General features: G+C 35.5%; 6 protein-coding genes across 8 annotated transcripts; 4 read left to right on the forward strand and 2 right to left on the reverse strand.

Moving 5' to 3' along the window:
* The first annotated feature begins 145 nt into the window (after nucleotides 1–145).
* LOC17900210 (50S ribosomal protein L18) lies at nucleotides 146–1,676 on the forward strand. Its single transcript, XM_006304190.2, has 5 exons — nucleotides 146–401; nucleotides 500–588; nucleotides 692–844; nucleotides 1,314–1,469; nucleotides 1,579–1,676. The coding sequence occupies exons 1-4, from the start codon at nucleotides 284–286 to the stop codon at nucleotides 1,464–1,466; spliced, it is 513 nt and encodes a 170-aa protein (XP_006304252.1). The 5' UTR covers nucleotides 146–283; the 3' UTR covers nucleotides 1,467–1,469; nucleotides 1,579–1,676.
* LOC17898013 (ribonuclease 3) lies at nucleotides 1,464–2,616 on the reverse strand. Its single transcript, XM_006304074.2, has 4 exons — nucleotides 2,456–2,616; nucleotides 2,215–2,370; nucleotides 1,927–2,131; nucleotides 1,464–1,855 (listed from the first exon to the last, which is right to left on the reverse strand). Exons 1-4 carry the CDS (start codon nucleotides 2,558–2,560, stop codon nucleotides 1,575–1,577), a joined length of 747 nt encoding a protein of 248 aa, XP_006304136.1. The 5' UTR covers nucleotides 2,561–2,616; the 3' UTR covers nucleotides 1,464–1,574.
* A 741-nt stretch (nucleotides 2,617–3,357) lies between these two features.
* On the reverse strand, nucleotides 3,358–4,534 carry LOC17898921 (ribonuclease 3). The gene is made up of 4 exons (XM_006303663.2): nucleotides 4,433–4,534; nucleotides 4,135–4,290; nucleotides 3,834–4,032; nucleotides 3,358–3,732 (listed from the first exon to the last, which is right to left on the reverse strand). The coding sequence occupies exons 1-4, from the start codon at nucleotides 4,532–4,534 to the stop codon at nucleotides 3,509–3,511; spliced, it is 681 nt and encodes a 226-aa protein (XP_006303725.1). The 3' UTR covers nucleotides 3,358–3,508.
* A 1,375-nt stretch (nucleotides 4,535–5,909) lies between these two features.
* Nucleotides 5,910–8,683, forward strand: LOC17899049 (probable apyrase 4). Its single transcript, XM_006307276.2, has 8 exons — nucleotides 5,910–6,737; nucleotides 7,034–7,146; nucleotides 7,261–7,368; nucleotides 7,583–7,625; nucleotides 7,728–7,880; nucleotides 7,960–8,057; nucleotides 8,173–8,369; nucleotides 8,455–8,683. The coding sequence occupies exons 1-8, from the start codon at nucleotides 6,128–6,130 to the stop codon at nucleotides 8,612–8,614; spliced, it is 1,482 nt and encodes a 493-aa protein (XP_006307338.1). The 5' UTR covers nucleotides 5,910–6,127; the 3' UTR covers nucleotides 8,615–8,683.
* A 1,049-nt stretch (nucleotides 8,684–9,732) lies between these two features.
* Nucleotides 9,733–13,385, forward strand: LOC17898743 (probable apyrase 3). Of its 2 annotated transcripts, none has more exons than XM_023790269.1 (9): nucleotides 9,733–9,771; nucleotides 9,914–10,495; nucleotides 10,586–10,698; nucleotides 11,202–11,309; nucleotides 11,542–11,584; nucleotides 11,706–11,897; nucleotides 11,995–12,092; nucleotides 12,186–12,382; nucleotides 13,095–13,385. In XM_023790269.1, the coding sequence occupies exons 2-9, from the start codon at nucleotides 9,922–9,924 to the stop codon at nucleotides 13,222–13,224; spliced, it is 1,455 nt and encodes a 484-aa protein (XP_023646037.1). In that variant the 5' UTR covers nucleotides 9,733–9,771; nucleotides 9,914–9,921; the 3' UTR covers nucleotides 13,225–13,385. The 2 variants fall into 2 exon arrangements, with proteins under 2 accessions (XP_023646037.1, XP_006307363.1); XM_006307301.2 differs by lacking the exon at nucleotides 13,095–13,385 and adding an exon at nucleotides 12,470–12,802.
* A 1,488-nt stretch (nucleotides 13,386–14,873) lies between these two features.
* LOC17898734 lies at nucleotides 14,874–16,979 on the forward strand. 2 transcript variants are annotated; one of them, XM_006306265.2, is made up of 8 exons: nucleotides 14,874–14,982; nucleotides 15,079–15,346; nucleotides 15,431–15,502; nucleotides 15,799–15,866; nucleotides 15,956–16,106; nucleotides 16,190–16,273; nucleotides 16,386–16,588; nucleotides 16,717–16,979. In XM_006306265.2, exons 2-7 carry the CDS (start codon nucleotides 15,116–15,118, stop codon nucleotides 16,563–16,565), a joined length of 786 nt encoding a protein of 261 aa, XP_006306327.1. In that variant the 5' UTR covers nucleotides 14,874–14,982; nucleotides 15,079–15,115; the 3' UTR covers nucleotides 16,566–16,588; nucleotides 16,717–16,979. The 2 variants fall into 2 exon arrangements, with proteins under 2 accessions (XP_006306327.1, XP_023645312.1); XM_023789544.1 differs by having other exon boundaries at nucleotides 16,386–16,979.
* The last annotated feature ends 91 nt before the right edge of the window (nucleotides 16,980–17,070 follow it).

Genomic DNA, 17,070 nt, shown 5'->3' on the forward strand with positions numbered 1-17,070 from the left:
CATTTTTTTTCAATAAAAAAATAAATTAACTATTTTTATTATTTAAAACCTTATCCTCTTTCACTAAATGACAAAAAAAAGAAGAGAGATATTTTACACTGTGAATACATAATAAAAAAATACATTTTGTGTTATTTCCCAAAAGGCTGAGAACGATTATGTTTTTATAAATTCTACCAGGTCATCCCTGCACATAAGGTGTTTGGTTAAATTCCGCTGAGAAAGATTTGTTTTTTTTTGTCTGTTAGCTGAGAGAAATCTTCCTGCTTTCGATGCTTTACGAATGAATGGTATCTCTCGCATGGCTGCTTTGAGTTCCCTCGCGTCTATTCAGTTTAGAGTCTCTGACATTCTCGGAGCTCGTCTAAAACCTTGTTTCCTCTATCCAAATCGAATGACAAGTAAGTGGTATAGTTCGTATTACTCTGTTCCTCTTCCATGTTTCTTATCCTCTTGCTTGCTTACTTGATTCACTACTTTTTTTCGACCCTTTTATCAGATAAGTCTGTAACGCCGTTTGTGATTGAAGCAAGAGGGAATGCTCGAGTGGAGAGCCCAAAAACCAGGAACAGGAGAAGCAGGAAGAAGGTAACTTTTCTGAAGGCATTTTCGTAATGATACACACAAGTTTGAAATCTTTTTACAACATTGTTTGAAGTTTTTTTTTTTTTTTTTTTTTGCTTTGGGACAGTTTACTGGAACACAAACAAAACCAAGGCTTTCAGTCTTCTGTTCAGATAAGCAACTGTATGCTATGTTGGTGGATGACTTCAACAAAAAGTGTTTGTTCTTCGCTAGTACTTTGCAGAAGTCCATTCGTGGAGATCCTCCATGTTCTGTCATTGTAAGTTTAGCCGCCTGAATCTGCTGTATCACCTGAAAATTCGGAGTTTAGGCGGTTTAGTAGCATTTAACTGGAGTTTGCTTTGTTATCTACGCTGTTTATAGTATTGACGGCATTGTCTTTGCTCTGGTCGTGAAACTTTGATAGCAGTTTAGTCAGTTAAGTAGCATTTTGTTGGAGCTTGCTTTGTTATCAACGCGGGGTATAGTATATATGTGACAATGTCTTTGCTTCATTCGTGTCAGAATGGAGAAATTGGTTGCATTTCTCAGAGATGACCACACCAAGTTCCAGGCTAGATAGAAGAGACTAGTGTAGATAAAGTTGTTTCTTGTCATGTTTGAAGTTACATCTCTACAATATAGTAAGATTTCAGGGTTGAGGAAACTCGCTCTTGAAATATAGTTTGGTCTTTTGGTTTGAAAAGATCATGTCCAGTACGGGTCTGATTCCATGTACTGTATTTCAGGAAGCAGCAAAACGGGTAGGAGAGGAGCTCATTAAAGCTTCGATTGACCTCAAGATTAACGAGATATCATGTTATGATCGAAATGGAAGTGCTCGAGGCGAAAGAATGCAAGCCTTTGAAATTGCAATTGCACAACACGGATTCTTACCATAAGAGGTTTAACTCTTTACTCAAAAACTAGTGTTCCATTCATCATAGTTATAGAAGCTTCTTACCTTCACTCTCTTATTGAAACAAATTAAACTCTCACTCTCTTGGTTTCTAGGTAGTTAAAACGGAAGACATGACACTTAGATGCTCACCAAGAGAACCTTTTTCCGGGGACTTTGGAAACTTGATCTTGGAAGCACATGATTTATCAGGAACATATGGGCATTCCACAAACTCTTTCGCGTAATTATCAAGACATATATAGATCTGGAAAAGCTGCTTATTCCCCTTTACATCTTCATTGCATTCGATACCTGGTGCGAATCCGATCACGCACTTGATGGCGTTCTTGATCTCATTTAAACTGTAAAACCCATCATTCGGTTGAATTCCTACACATGAAACAAACATTTATCAGAAACTTCCCACGGTTTCATTTTCTTGGTGAAACTTTTGTATATACCTTTATGTTTAAGGATGCTGAGGAAATTGATTCGTTGTCTGAATTTGAGATTTGTGTTGAAGTAAGAGTGTTGGTCGAAGACAGATTGAACACATGTGCCATGCTTGTTCCACTCGTGTTCCCACAGATTCGTCTCGTTACTTGGACACACCCACACTCCCCACTCTGTCCATTTCCTTTCCATTTTGCTTACTAGATCTGATATCTGTGATTTGTTCAAGACTGATTCAGATACAATCCAAAAACAGATTATTAAAATCCAGATAAAGATATAGACTGTAATAGCACCTTGGAGATATCAAAGAGATTGGTTTGGTCGCAAAACGCAGGCCAAGTGCCATTGTTGAACTGAGGCCAGAGTCCATGGATCATAAAATCCGGCGACTTATTGCCTTTCGGCGGAGAACAACATCCTTTTTGGCTCTCGCATATTGCTCCTGGCCACTACATCATCATATACGAATACAAAAATGCGATTAGATGTGTGTTTTTAGATATTGCATAAACGTATGTATTGATGGAAACATACGTAGTTGACCCAGTAGAAGAAATTGAAGTCCGGTACTGTTTGAGACGAAGACACGACAAGACTCCGTAAAATTAAGAAGCTTACGATGACGATTCCTCCTCTCATGTGTTTTGCTCTCTGTGTTTCTTGACTTTTTGGTTTCCTTGGATTTTATTTCCCAGAAATTTTGTGACACTAATCATTTACTTATAAAAAAGAAAAAGAAAAAAAGTGCCTATAACAATTTTTCTTAATTAGTTATTACGTTTGTTATTAATTTATTATCCTCAACTTGTTTCTCCACTTGTGAGTTGTGAGTATACAACATCTTTCTTTTTGGTCAAACGTATAAAACAATATAAAGTCATTGAATATAGAGACTTTATAGAGTAGAGTCACGTCATCCTTAATGATGGTATTTTCATTTGCTTAAAAAAATGGGCTTATATGAAAATTGAATGGGCTTATATGTAAATTCAACAGGCTTTTGTAATTGACAGATGTTATTGCCATTTCACCCTTGGAAAGTGGGTAATACATCTCTTGATAATACCACTCTACGTGTATTTCAGTGTAAACTCATATCTTCATCTATAGAAAACATTAAAAAAAATCCTATAAATTCAAATAAAATGACTCTTCTATTTGTAAGCAAATGAATAAGAATGACGTATGTTATGTAAGTAATAAAACAAAAAAAATAAAGATTTTGATAGAACAATAGATTTGTTTATATATGTAAATTTGGGCAGCCTAAAAGTTAAGTCAACACAGTTGATCTATACTGTCACGAAGGAAAAAAAACAATAGATTAAACCGGAAGCAGACCGCCATGCAAAGTAAAACCGGAGTCATTGGCAGTCAATTTTGAGATCCGTTATGCATGCCCTCCACACGAATTTTACAGTATGGTTTAGTCCACATTGAACTAGTATGCCAACGTTTATATTATTTATTAAATTTGAGATAAAAACATAAACAGTTACATTTTAGAGTCCCCATGAATTAGAAAAGATAAACACAGAAGATATATAAATAAGAGTTGCCAACTATAAAACACGTAAAAAAATATAATTAGAACTTAGCAAACTGGAGTTGAGCAGGACATCTTCCTCTAGGCAAAACTGGACATTCGATAAACTCGGTTCCTGATGTATCAACACATAAGTAGATCTGATAAAGCTGCGCATTACGCTCTGGATCTTTGTTACATTGGATTCCTGGCGTAAATCCTATCCCATCTTTTATCGCTTTGGTGATCTCACTCAGACCGTAGAATCCATCATCCGGATTAATTCCTACCATTACCAAAAGAAAAATGAAATGGTCATATATAATTGAGTTTGATACATATACATATCTCTATGTAGTGACGACTTATATTAGTGGATATATATACCGGAATTTGTGAGGATTTGGAGGAGATTGGCTTTGTCTTTGAGTTTAAGAGCATTCTCAAAGTATTCATGTTGGTCCATTACGGATTCGGAGCACGTGCCGTGTTTTTCCCATTCGTGTTCCCAGAACTCGAACCCTTCGTTGCTCGGACACGATAGTGTTGGCCAATTCTTTTTCATACTACTTACCAGGTCCTCTATCTATACATTCATATAACACATAATAATAATAAAAAAGCTTATTAAAGAATAAATTGGAAATAATATTACACGATCATTTATGCAATGTATAATATAATATACCTGAGTTCTGTCAAATTGGCTGTCGGGATCGCAATTAGATGGCCATGAACCATCTTTATAATTAGGCCAAAGACCGTGGATACCAAAATCTGCATCAGGCTTACCCGATGTTGGATAGCAACAAGCACGCTTTGTATCACAATAGGCTCCTGGCCACTGCAAAATCATATACAATTATACAAACACATATTACTTGGCCACACAATTTAGAAACGTTTTCACAGAAAGTTTGTATTATGTTTTCTTGAAAACATAAAAAGGAGAATTATAAAAACGGGTTAAATTGAAGAATACAAACCTGAACAACTAAGTAGAAGAAATCAAAGTCTTCTTGAGATTGTGAAACGAAAAGACTTTGAAACATTAGAAGCTTGAGGACAACCCAACCCTTTGCTCCCATCTTTTTTTTTTTTTTTTTTTTCTATTTGTTTCCGTGATGACTAAAGACATTTCAGCTTCAAATTTATACACAAACGCAAATTCCATATAATACCATTTTTAATTAATTTTTTATTCAACTATTATTAATGTTATATATTATCTCTCGTGGTTGATTAAAAAAGATTCGTATCTTCCCTTAAACAATTAATTTATATATTTGGGGAAAACTCATTTTTGTACGGTTTACGATTTACAAGTAGACAGTAAACTCCAATCTCATATTTTAGAAATTGATTGTTAATTTTTTTTAAATCATCTCGTAATGCATGCAATTGTCACTATTTGTCCTTTTTAATTGTTTAGGTTTATATCTATTGACTTTGTCACTGTCAACAAATTTTAAACAAATCTATCAACTCTTAAAATCAACCAGCAATATATATAAATATATCTTATTCTAACACCTCCAAAATGTTTATTTATGCGTACTTTACAAAAACGTGTATTAGCACAATGTTATCCAAAGATCGTACACCAACTACTTGAAATATAAAAGGCCAATTCCGCAGATTGATCCGATCGAGTGGAGATTTTTAAAAAGCAAAGATTAGCTATATATATATATATATATATATGAAGGATATACATACATTTATAAAGTGCTTAAATAATTCTAAAATTTGGGAAGAAATTAAGAAAGCATCGTATAGAAAACGAATTAAAAAGTAAAGAGGAGTGTACGATACAGGGTTACACCATGTGAACATGTGACCCAATAAATCAATAACCAAATAATGTTCATACTATAAGCCTATAGGAAGTGTCAAATGTTAGAAATCATATAGTTAATACCACGATTAGCGTTAAACGTGTTATATAAACAAAAAACGAAAAAGTAAGCAACTTGAAATAACATGGAAAATAATGGAGGAGAAGGAAGGTACGTGGAATTTATGGATTTAGCGACCACTACTAATCCACTTCTTGTTGACTAATTAATACGTGCTTACCATTGGTTAACAGCCTTATTCTGAACTCACTAACGTGTTTTGTAAAATAAATGAGAGGTTTAGTCAACCTCAAACCTATTGAGTTTGATTTGTTTTGATTTGATTCGATTTGAGTAGTACAAATTACATAATTTCAATAATCACAACAATTTAGTCTTCTGAATCCTAATTTTAGTAGTTGATCATTTCTTATATGCATTAATACAGTAGTAATCTTCTGAATCCTAATTTTACCATGGTAACTTTGATTAAACCTCGACTTGATACGATTAGTTAACCGCGTTTACTACACCTCTGAGTCGCTTAGAAGGACCCGAACATCAAACGGTTTGAATATAACTCGACCCGTTACGATCCGACCCGGTCCGAATTATGAGGAGCAGGTGTGCAATTTCGTAAAAAGGCGCTCCACTTCTTCTCCACTACGAAAACGGAGACTGATCAGAGAGCTTCATCGACGGCACGGCGGTCTCCGATACCACTCCTCGATATCCGATTATACAGCTAGGTTCACGATTATTGGATTCTACGTTTCGTTTGCGTCACGTTTGAGATCTCATGATCCCTTACCCGTTTTGTTCGTTAGTGCTCCTTAAACCTTGATGCAACGGTCTAATGCTCGTTCCAGGTTGAAATTCGAATCAGATATGACAGATCCTCCCAGTGTTGAGACTTCACCTGGCCACCACCACCGATCATCGCCGTCGACACTCGCTAAACCCAAGTCAAAACGAACCAAATCGATTATTATGTTAATCGTTGCTTCCGTCGTTATCGCGTTGGTGTTGATGTTTGTTTGCTATTCAATTGTACGCTCTCGAAGGAATCGAAGAGCTTCGCTGCGTTACAGCGTCGTTATCGACGGCGGGAGTTCTGGGACCCGAGTTCATGTGTTCGGGTACCGGGTTGAATCCGGGAAACCGGTGTTTGATTTCGGAGAGGAGAACTACGCCAGTTTGAAGTTGAGTCCCGGTTTGTCTGCGTACGGTGATAATCCGGAGGGAGTGAGTGAGTCAGTGGCGGAGCTTGTGGAATTTGCTAAAGGGAGAGTTCCGAAGAGAGTGTTGAAGGAGAGTGACATTAGGTTAATGGCTACTGCTGGAATGAGGTTGCTTGAATCGTCTGTTCAGGAACAGATTCTTCGAGTTACTAGAAGAGTTCTTAGTTCTTCTGGGTTTATTTTTAAAGAGGAATGGGCTTCTGTTATCTCTGGTTAGTTTTCTTCAGTTGTTCTCCAAGATTAGGGGATTTGATCACTGACTTCTACATTGTGGGAGTAAACGAGAGTGTTTGGTTGAGAGTTTTAAGTTAACCTTGAGTTGGTGCTCTTATAACACTTTTTGTTAGTATTGGAGTGGTTTGGGGTTATGTTGCAATGAGACTTTTGATTAAAAGTTTTTTTTTTTTCTTTTTCTCTTCTATATTAGCTTAGTTGAGTGATAATAAAATGTGTTCCATCCATTGCCCATTTTTGGTGCTAATTACTGGAAATCTTGGAAACTATTCAGGATCTGATGAAGGTGTATATGCTTGGGTTGTTGCAAATCATGCGCTTGGTTCCCTTGGAGGAGAGCCTTTAAAAACAACGGGAATTGTTGAACTCGGTGGGGCTTCTGTCCAGGTTTAGTTCTTCCCCTGTCAAATCTGTTATGGATAAGAAAGTAGGCATATATAGCTTCATTGTGTGATAATTGATCAACTGTTAGGTGATGACTGTTTCTGCATTCGTTTTTAGGTAACATTTGTGTCAAGTGAGATTGTGCCTCTGGAGTTTTCGCGTAAGTTAGCCTATCAAAATGTCTCATACAATCTATACAGTCACAGCTTCCTCCACTTTGGGCAGGTAACTCATGGGAACAGAGTATTTGTCTGAAGTTATTTTCTTAGATTTGCCCTGTTAAAAAGTTTAAATGTTTGGAAAGTAGTTGTGTCCCCGTGTGCTGCTTAGTGGTCTCTGATTTTCTACATTTCCTCAAAATTGTAGAACATGCTACCAAACAAAGGATTTGTATCCATGTTAATGTTCAAGACGCTATTTAACTTCTGTCCTCTCGCAGGATTCAGCACAAGAAAAGTTATTGGAATCACTACACAAGTCATGTTAGTTGTTAATAAATCTTTGAAATAATTGCAGTTTAGAGTTTAGGCAATTGGAATAAGCTTTTCCCCTCAAATTTCAGTAAAGTGTTTTGTTCCTTGCAGCTGCGAACTCTACAGGGCAAGGAATAGTTACTGACCCTTGTGTTCCTAGAGGATACATCTTTGGCAAAATTTCACAGAAAGATTCACTTCAAGCTGCTGGTAATTTCTCAAAATGTCGATCCGCTACACTGGCAATGTTGCAGCAAGGAAAAGGTAAAACGCATTATTGGTATTCTGAATATCATTCCTTGTGCCAAGTTTCTATCTCTTATGTGCTTTACTTTGATTACAGAGAAATGTCCTTATAAGCATTGTTCTATTGGATCAATATTCACACCTAAACTCCAAGGACGTTTTTTGGCTACAGAGAATTTTTTCCACACCTCGAAGGTATAAATAATCCTTTGAATCCCATGTTAGTCGACATCATGATTCAATCTAATTTCTGGAGAACTGATTGTTTGAACATTGGTCATTTGGTCTTATATATTTCTGTGTGATTCAGTTCTTTGGGTTGGGAGAAAAGAACTGGCTGTCTGAAATGATATCAGCCGGTAAGAGATTCTGTGGAGAAGAATGGTCGAAACTGAAAATGAAATATCCAACTTTTAAGGACGAGAATTTGCTTCGGTATTGTTTCTCATCAGCATATATTGTCTCAATGCTTCACGATAGTCTTGGTGTTGCTCTCCATGATGAAAGGTAAATAAAAGTATTTTAGATCATTTCAGTTCCGGGTCTTGAGATAAAATTCTGTCTTTTTCCAAACATTATTATTACTATGCAGAATTGGGTTTGCTGGGAAAGCTGGACAGGACATACCACTAGATTGGGCATTGGGTGCTTTTATCCTAAATACTGCTACATCCACTTTTGATTACAATGGTAAATCTAGAAAAATTCTTGACTCGAGTAAATTAGCCAAATACAGAAACGATATCAGTTAATATTGTAGTTTCTATATTGAAAGAAAAAAAAAACATTGTTTCACAAAAACAAGTAAATTATTATCATCATATATATTGTATTTTACGTTAACTCGTGTTTAAGCTACATTCGTCACTAGTCTTCTTTTGTGAAATTAGTTGGCTGCCCATAAAAAATCGAAGACCAATTTGAATTACAGTATAACATGCATGATGCATGTAAGGTTTATTTGTATGAATTGTCATACACTTTTTACATAATTTTGTTAACAACTTAACATTGTAGCTGGTAACATCATATTAAGTACCACGAATTGAGTAGCAAACAGTGTTATATTCTGTGTACGTATTTTTTACTATAAAGTTTTTTTTGGTTATAGTTTTTCTCAGTTAAAAATGAAAGTACCAATACAATAACTCAACAACCAATGAGGGATGAGATCCCTAAGCATTAAGATGTTCAACAACTTCTCAACAAAACAACGAGAGACATTAAACGCAGCCATGAAATAAATTAAGAATTGCTCCATAACTTTTTAATACTCGTATTTTTATTCTTTGTTTGTTATTAATGTGAACATGATCAGAACATGTGTATTATACAATCCTATAAATAGTTAATCAACTTTAAGATTACATACCGATTTTAAAAAATTCATTCCATGTCCGTCTTATGTGTGAAGACGTATGTACTATTAGTTTTAAGGTATAGAGAAAATAAAATATCAACTGATGATGCATTATTCGATTATGATGGTTTTGTAATATGGCATGGAGAAGCAACATGCATGACTAGACCGAGAAATCAACTCTTGATGGGAGTCATGGAACCATACGTGAAACTACGATATACACGGCCGGTATTAATAAATTGGCCACGGGCAGTGATGTTTGTTTTTTATTTAATTTGTGTCCTTTTGTGTTACACACGTTTTATATTTTAGTACTAGTATATTGAATACTAATTTCACAAATTTCTTATCTCCAAATCATTTTTTTTTTTAAAATATCATACATCTTATATATCTTAAATGTTTTCCTCAAATATCTTATATATATCTCCAAATCATTGATCTGTCCAAGTTCCTACTATTTATTCTATTGAGTAGGTGTAGAGATCCATTACTTAAGTTGTAGGTCTTCGAACGGCAATTTTTAACTCCGAAACAGTGAGATTGGTTACGTTTTTTTCAGTTTGTTTTTTCTTGCGTTATTCGCACTACGTTTATTGCTTTTGCGTTACGTGTTTTTTTTTTTTAAGTTTTGGTTACGGTTCTTTAGACGTTAACGCAACGATCTTATTAATTATGCTCATTCCAGGTTGAAAGATGGAACCGGAGATGGATGCTCTCAAGGTTAAGATCCTACCTGAGCACCAATCATCGCCGTCTTCGACGTACACGGTCACAAAGCCCAAGTCGAAATCCTTGATCCTGCTACTCATAGCTACCGTAGCTGTTACGTTAGGGTTATTATATGTTTTCAGTTCAAATCCAGTTCTACTCTCCGGAAGTTTGTTTTGCCCGCTCCGGTACAGCGTCCTTATCGATGCCGGGAGCTCGGGGACCCGAGTCCATGTGTTCGCGTACTGGTTTGATCAGTACGGTGAGCCAGTTTTCGATTTCGGGGAGAAGCATTACGCTGATATGAAGTTGACTCCTGGTTTGTCAGCGTATGCTGATGATCCCGAGGGAGCAAGCGTGTCAGTGACGAATCTTGTGGAGTTTGCCAAGACGAGAATCCCCAAGATAAAGCTGAGGACGAGTGACATTAGGTTAATGGGGACTGCTGGGATGAGATTGCTTGAAGCGCCTGTTCAAGAACAGATTCTTGATGTTACAAGAAGAGTTCTTAGATCTTCTGGTTTTATGTTTCGAGACGAATGGGCAACTGTTATTTCTGGTTAGTCTTGTTTTTTTGGGAATCAAACTCTTTTATATTCGATCGATTTTGGAATTTAAAGTGCTAATATTATTGGGGGAAAATATTCAGGATCTGATGAAGGTATATATGCTTGGGTTATCGCGAATCACGCACTTGGTTCGCTTGGAAGTGATCCATTGGAGACAACAGGGATTGTTGAACTCGGTGGTGCTTCTGCGCAGGTTTTGGTCTCTTCTCTCTCATATATGTTATCGGGACAAATGAACGTAGATCTGGTCGTTGGATGCTAGACAAAAACATGCAAAATATAATTGTTTTTTTTTTTTTTGGAAATTCAGATGTTTTTAATGCACAAAACTATGAAAGGACTAACATATTAACATTATACAAAGAATATAAATATCAACTATATATTAAAAGCCTTAAATTAAGTCATGCCATGTTGTATATAATATAATTATGGATCCCGTTTCCGTTAACTATGGTAGAAACATGTGACTCAGCGTTTTTTTAATTTGATAAAATTTCATCATAAATTAAAATTGAAAGATAATATTTTTTTGTCACGTGATACAAGATTGTGTTTAGATCATCTTACAATTTTTAGAAATCAACAAAATCTTTTTCTTTTTTGCATCTGGATTAGTACAACATCTAGGTATAAAACTCAACTATAGTAAGATGTCTATTATAAGCGATGACTTTTTATGCAATTTTGGCTTAGGCGACATTTGTGTCAAGTGGGCATGTGCCACCTGAGTTCTCGCGTACGATAGCCTACGGAAACGTTTCATACACAATCTACAGTCACAGCTTCCTCCACTATGGGAAGGTACGTAACTTTTTGGGACCTGATGAGCATTTTGACGAGTACTTGGTTTCTTTGGTTCATCGTCCTTTTAAAAAGTTGTTTTGAGACTTTTTGTGATTGTGTCCCCTATTTAATCACTGATTATTTTGGTATTTTCCCTTTATAGATAATGCTACCAAGAAAAAAAAGATCTATCCTTAATTTGTACTAATTTTCAAGAAGCTATTTATAAAAACTTTTGTCGTCTTTGCAGGACACAGCTCTAAAAAGGTTATTGGAATCACTTCAAAACTCAGGTTGGTTTTGTTTTAAATAAAGTTAATAATTACACTTCTGAATTTAGGCAGTTGAAATAATCTTCTTTTTTCCCTGATCAAAACTCATGTCATATGTATGGTACTGTTTCAATCCAAACAGCTGAAAACTCTACAGGGGATGGAATAGTTGAAGACCCTTGTACTCCTAGAGGGTACATCTACGACACAAGTTCACAGAACTATTCATCCGGATTCTTAGCTGATGAAAGCAAATTGAAAGGTTCCATTCAAGCCGCTGGTAATTTCTCAAAATGCCGATCAGCTACCTTTGCACTTCTGCAAGAAGGAAAAGGTAAAAAGATCATCAAGTACTTACTGGTATATATAGCTAAACATTGTTCATCTTCTTGACTTTCTTGATCTCTTATGGGTACTTACTTTGTGTACAGACAACTGTCTATATGAGCATTGTTCTATTGGATCAACATTCACACCTGATCTTCAAGGAAGCTTTTTGGCTACATCGAATTTCTACTACACGGCCAAGGTATATATAGCGATCGAGTCCCATGATATCAAGATTATATATATCTGAAAAGATTGGTCTTATATATGTTGATGTGTCTGAAATTTGAATCAGTTCTTTGAGTTGGAAGAAAAGGGTTGGTTGTCTGAATTGATTCCAGCTGGGACGAAGTATTGTGGAGAAGAATGGTCAAAACTGAAATCGGAATACCCAACAACTGAAGAAGAGTATTTGCGTGGGTATTGCTTCTCATCGGCATATACTATCTCAATGCTTCACGATAGTCTTGGTATTGCTCTTGATGATGAAAGGTAAACGTTACTCCATATATATAACTCTCATGAACATTAATTATTTGGACGACAAAAACATAAAAACTATGCTTGGTTTGCTTGCAGGATCACGTATGCAAGTAAAGCAGGAGCAAAACACATACCACTAGATTGGGCATTGGGAGCTTTTATCCTAGATACTGTCACACCCACTTCTTATTATGGTGGTAAATCTAGAAAACATCTTGGCTTCGTTTAAGTAACGTAGCCAAGATGTATACAAAATTATGAAAAATCATAATTTTGTATATAACGTTAATTAAATTGGGTTTAAAACAATGTCGTCCTTCTTAGTTTTATCTTCTTCCCTTGCGTGGGACTGTCTCCTCTCGTTAGTGCATTGTATTATTGTACGTACTTTTTGTTGGGTTCTTCTCAATAATATTGTTTTTGAAAACATCTCAATTTATGACTATTCGTTTCTTAGTCTGAAATGATTCCAGCTGGAAAGAGATTTTGTGGAGAAGAATGGTCGAAACTGAAAGAGAAATACCCAACCACTAAAGACAAATACTTGCATCGTTATTGCTTCTCATCAGCATATTTCACGATAGTCTTGGTGTTGCTCTTGACGATGAAAGGTACATATATATGTTATTGCTCAAGTTCAAGATTCATCTAGATAAATGCTATGTTTGGTTTTTGGGACAAAGATATGAACAAAAAAACGATGTTTGGTTTTTGTCTGCAGAATCAAGTATGCGAGTAAAGCAGGAGAAGAAAACATACCACTGGATTGGGCATTGGGGGCTTTTATACAAAAGACTGCCACACCCACTTCTGATTACAGTGGTACATCCAGAAAAATGCTTGGCTTTTAAGTAACGTAGCCAAATACGTATACGGGATATGATATTAATGACGCAAAAGTATCGTTATTTTATAGTCTACGTTACATTTTATAGTCGTTGTTTCCTATTGTGGAATAAGGTACGTTACTCGTAATAAATTGAACGCTAATACTACACAGTAAGTGGCGGTATGTGTGTGTGTAAAATATATATCGTAAGATATGTGGCACCGTGGCCGTATGTGTTATCATTTTCGACATTTTAAGAAACCTTTGCGACCTTAGAGTTATTTGAAGTGTCAATTATAATTTTAAATATTAATTTTTTAAAAAAGAAATTGACTTTACATTCTTTGAACAATTCAAGTCTATACAACAACATATCAAATAAATACCACTAGTCTCTTATCCCGAATTCTACTTAGAATATATATTATACTCTAATAAAGGTCTGGCATTAATAAAGTTCGTTCTGCATATCAAAGTTAATATAATTTGTAAAAAAATATATAAAACTCTAAATAACTAGGTAAACGTTTATAAATTCACATTTTTGAATGTAAACCCACATTTTTCGATTTTTGAATAAACCTGCTCTAGGTCTACAAGGTTATATAAACGGCCTTGGTGGTAACGCAAAACTTAAAATAAAATCTACTATAAAACTTACAAAATCATAATAAGAAGTTAAGAACTATAGATTTACAATAAGAGAGTGTTTCTGCATTCACTGTGTCAGTTTTTTTTTGGGGTCAACTGTGTGTCAGATATAGATCAGAAACATATGAATACGTGACCATGTCTTTTCTTATTAAATCATTTCCTTATTGAGCGAATGAACACTTGACAATTTCCTTTAAAGAATAACTCAACGGTCAATAATTTTCAGACCGTGCAACAACTACGACTACATCTAATTAGTACATGACCATTCATGGTCAACCACGTTAATACATGTTTCTAAAAACCTTGATGCGAGTTCTATTATATATTCTTCAAACCAAATGTTTATATTAGTGAAAAAGATCAAGTGTTTACTTATTCTAATGAATCGACTTCTTCATGCATAGTTGTATCTTGCCGTTACCTTATCCATTCTAATATAAAACTAACCTATGATAAAAATTCAATAGTGTTATTGTATTCAGGCAATACTCAAATACTGTATCTATTTTTAAAAATGTGATATAACAAAAGAACTGAAAAAAGGAAAACTCAATAATAGTTTTTTAAAAATTATATATAAAGTGACTGTTTTAAAGCAAAATATGTAGAATCTATATATACAAATCTACTAATGAAACTTATGAGTTGAATTGATCACCGGATTAAAATAATATATGATGATGAAAAAGCTGTATAATTTGGAGTTAATTGACTCGGTTTAACTGTAATCAAACAACAACAACTTGTGTAATCTTCTTTTAAAATCCAAAGTATAAATCTTAAGACAACAACATTAACTAGAGATAGATTGATGCTGTCAGAAGAGAAAAAAAAAAAAAGAAGGGAACGAAGACTACTTGAGATTGCCACTAGGAGCCGTTACACTCTGGTCAACGGCTATAATAACTAACGGAGCCGTTAAGTCTCTTAAGACGTTGTTATCTCTCCCGCTATAAAAAGCGTTTCCTATTACCTTATTTTCCGGGAAAAATCTTTGCGAAGAAAGTTTCTCATCTCTTCCCGAGAAATATATTTTGGAGCAAAAAAAATCACTTTTTTTTTTTTTTCTTTTTTCTCTTGTCTCTCTGCTAACATTTCCTTCCCGATCTTTCTTTTAGCTCAGGTGAATTTTTCTCGATTCGATCTCTCTCCATTTCTCCTTGATTTTTTCTCGGATTCGTAGCTCATACTTGTGAATTTTGTATCCTTTTGCGTTTAGGGATATAGTAGGAGTTGGTTTTGGAAAACACTGAGAGATGAGTAATCACACGGTTGTATATGTTGATGGACTGATTCGACCGGTTCTCACGGAGGCTGAGAGTATGAGATCAGAGTCGCCGGAGGATAATAATGTAATTGATATCCACGACGGAGTTACTACCGAGGAGGAAGATTTACTGATTTCTTTGGCGGAGTGCCGAATTTGTCAGGATGAGTGTGCTATTAAGAATCTTGAGAGTCCATGTGCTTGCAATGGCAGCCTAAAGGTATAATTTTTAATTTTTGATTAACCATACTTATACACTACGAGAAAGCAGAGTATTTGACTCAAAAGTTTATGTTTTAATCAGTATGCTCACAGGAAATGTGTTCAGCGTTGGTGCAATGAAAAGGGCAACACTATATGTGAGATCTGTCATCAGGTATATACAGCTTTCTCTTGATACTTTGACGCCTCTTGTTGTAGTCGTTATTGATTGAGCCTTGTTTTGGCGATATGACTTTGCATTTTATATGATGCGATTATCATTATTCAGAACAACTGAATAATAATACATTTGTGGTGACTAGTTTAGGATCATTCATTTCTTATGCAGTTTGAGAGATAGTCAAAGTGGAGATACTTGGCTACTGTATGGCTTATCTAATCGTGAGACTTTTACTCAGATGATTGAGAATTGGACTCAAATTAACACCCTTTTAACTTCTCTTATTCCAGCCATACCAAGCTGGATATACCTCTCCACCACCTCCACCTCAATCTGAAGATACTACTATTGACATTGGGTATGATCAGTTATATAACTCTGTCATACACTTAAGGTTTGGTTTTTATGACTTGTTATTGTTCTGAACTTATTTCTCTGTATTTTTAGTGGAGGATGGAGAATCTCGGGTTTGGATTTAAACGATCCACGCCTTCTGGCAATCGCAGAAGCTGAACGCCAGATTTTAGAATCAGAGTATGATGATTACACAGCTTCAGATACTAGTGGAGCTGCATTTTTCCGCTCAGCTGCTCTAATCGTGAGTCTCTAGAGCTTCTCAACAAGTTTCAACCAGTTTCTGACTTCTTACCAAGTTATAATATTCCTCTTCTCTTTTTGCAGTTGATGACTCTTCTTCTATTGCGACATGCACTGACTATACCAGATTATTCTGATGGTGAAGATGATCCTTCTTCAATACTTTCTGTAAGTTCAAATCAAGTTACCACATCTTCTTTCCGAGCATATATACTGGAACTGGAAGTGTCATCAAAGTTCTAATTCTTAACCACAAAATCATCTTTAAATCTATTTGCAGCTTTTCTTACTTCGAGCTGCCAGTTTTCTTCTTCCTTGCTACATCATGGCGTCAGCCATCAGTATCCTGCATCGGCGGAGACAAAGACAGGAAGCAGCGGCCCTGGCCACTCGGTTTGCGTTGGTTCTCAGCTCGCGGCAACCTAGAGCCGTGATTAATTATTTGTCAATGGAGCCGTAAATTACACCAAAAAAAAGTTTCAGGTATATGCTTTTCAATGAATTCAGCAGGAAAAGATTCATGAATTGCTGTTAAAAGACTAGTTTGCAGTAAGTAGAGAGAAGAGAGGATTCATAAATTGAATCAAACCTCTTCTATTCACTTCTTGCAGAGCAATTCACACAATCTTTACTGATGATATCATTGAAGAACCATATGTGGTGTGAAATTATTAACCAAGATTCAATAGCAACAGGATCATCAGAGGATCTACATGAAGGTCCTTCTGAATCGGCTCACAAACAAGGAGTGTCCTAACTTAGCGCAGTCCTTTTTTTTTTTTTTTTAAGTATTCGAATCTAAGAAAGATTATGTGTATGTAAAATTAAGAGTTTTAAAGATTTTGCCCAATCTTCCCTAAATTGTAATGTAGCATTAAGTTTTTCAACAAAGACTTTGATTGGGAGATGAGCAAAACTTTACAGGGAAAAGCCGAGACACATAGTTTGCAATCTGTGTATAAATA

Source organism: Capsella rubella, unplaced genomic scaffold, assembly GCF_000375325.1.
Source record: "Capsella rubella cultivar Monte Gargano unplaced genomic scaffold, Caprub1_0 scaffold_1, whole genome shotgun sequence".
Classification (NCBI taxonomy): domain Eukaryota; kingdom Viridiplantae; phylum Streptophyta; class Magnoliopsida; order Brassicales; family Brassicaceae; genus Capsella; species Capsella rubella.

Bases quoted from the DNA above. Each gene is read 5' to 3' on its own strand.
- LOC17900210 (XM_006304190.2), top strand. From the start codon at position 284: ATGAATGGTATCTCTCGCATGGCTGCTTTGAGTTCCCTCGCGTCTATT. The intron at 402-499 runs GTAAGTGGTATA...CCCTTTTATCAG, and splicing joins CTATCCAAATCGAATGACAA to ATAAGTCTGTAACGCCGTTT. The intron at 845-1,313 runs GTAAGTTTAGCC...ACTGTATTTCAG, and splicing joins ATCCTCCATGTTCTGTCATT to GAAGCAGCAAAACGGGTAGG.
- LOC17898013 (XM_006304074.2), bottom strand. From the start codon at position 2,560: ATGAGAGGAGGAATCGTCATCGTAAGCTTCTTAATTTTACGGAGTCTT. The intron at 2,371-2,455 runs GTATGTTTCCAT...ATGATGATGTAG, and splicing joins TCTTCTACTGGGTCAACTAC to TGGCCAGGAGCAATATGCGA. The intron at 2,132-2,214 runs GTGCTATTACAG...AACAAATCACAG, and splicing joins ATCTCTTTGATATCTCCAAG to ATATCAGATCTAGTAAGCAA.
- LOC17898921 (XM_006303663.2), bottom strand. From the start codon at position 4,534: ATGGGAGCAAAGGGTTGGGTTGTCCTCAAGCTTCTAATGTTTCAAAGT. The intron at 4,291-4,432 runs GTTTGTATTCTT...ATGATTTTGCAG, and splicing joins TCTTCTACTTAGTTGTTCAG to TGGCCAGGAGCCTATTGTGA. The intron at 3,733-3,833 runs GTATATATATCC...TGGTAATGGTAG, and splicing joins CCAAATCCTCACAAATTCCG to GAATTAATCCGGATGATGGA.
- LOC17899049 (XM_006307276.2), top strand. From the start codon at position 6,128: ATGCAACGGTCTAATGCTCGTTCCAGGTTGAAATTCGAATCAGATATG. The intron at 6,738-7,033 runs GTTAGTTTTCTT...GAAACTATTCAG, and splicing joins ATGGGCTTCTGTTATCTCTG to GATCTGATGAAGGTGTATAT. The intron at 7,369-7,582 runs GTAACTCATGGG...GTCCTCTCGCAG, and splicing joins GCTTCCTCCACTTTGGGCAG to GATTCAGCACAAGAAAAGTT.
- LOC17898743 (XM_006307301.2), top strand. From the start codon at position 9,922: ATGGAACCGGAGATGGATGCTCTCAAGGTTAAGATCCTACCTGAGCAC. The intron at 12,093-12,185 runs GTATATATAGCG...AATTTGAATCAG, and splicing joins ATTTCTACTACACGGCCAAG to TTCTTTGAGTTGGAAGAAAA. The intron at 12,383-12,469 runs GTAAACGTTACT...GTTTGCTTGCAG, and splicing joins ATTGCTCTTGATGATGAAAG to GATCACGTATGCAAGTAAAG.
- LOC17898734 (XM_023789544.1), top strand. From the start codon at position 15,116: ATGAGTAATCACACGGTTGTATATGTTGATGGACTGATTCGACCGGTT. The intron at 15,347-15,430 runs GTATAATTTTTA...TGTTTTAATCAG, and splicing joins CTTGCAATGGCAGCCTAAAG to TATGCTCACAGGAAATGTGT. The intron at 16,107-16,189 runs GTGAGTCTCTAG...CTCTTTTTGCAG, and splicing joins TCCGCTCAGCTGCTCTAATC to TTGATGACTCTTCTTCTATT.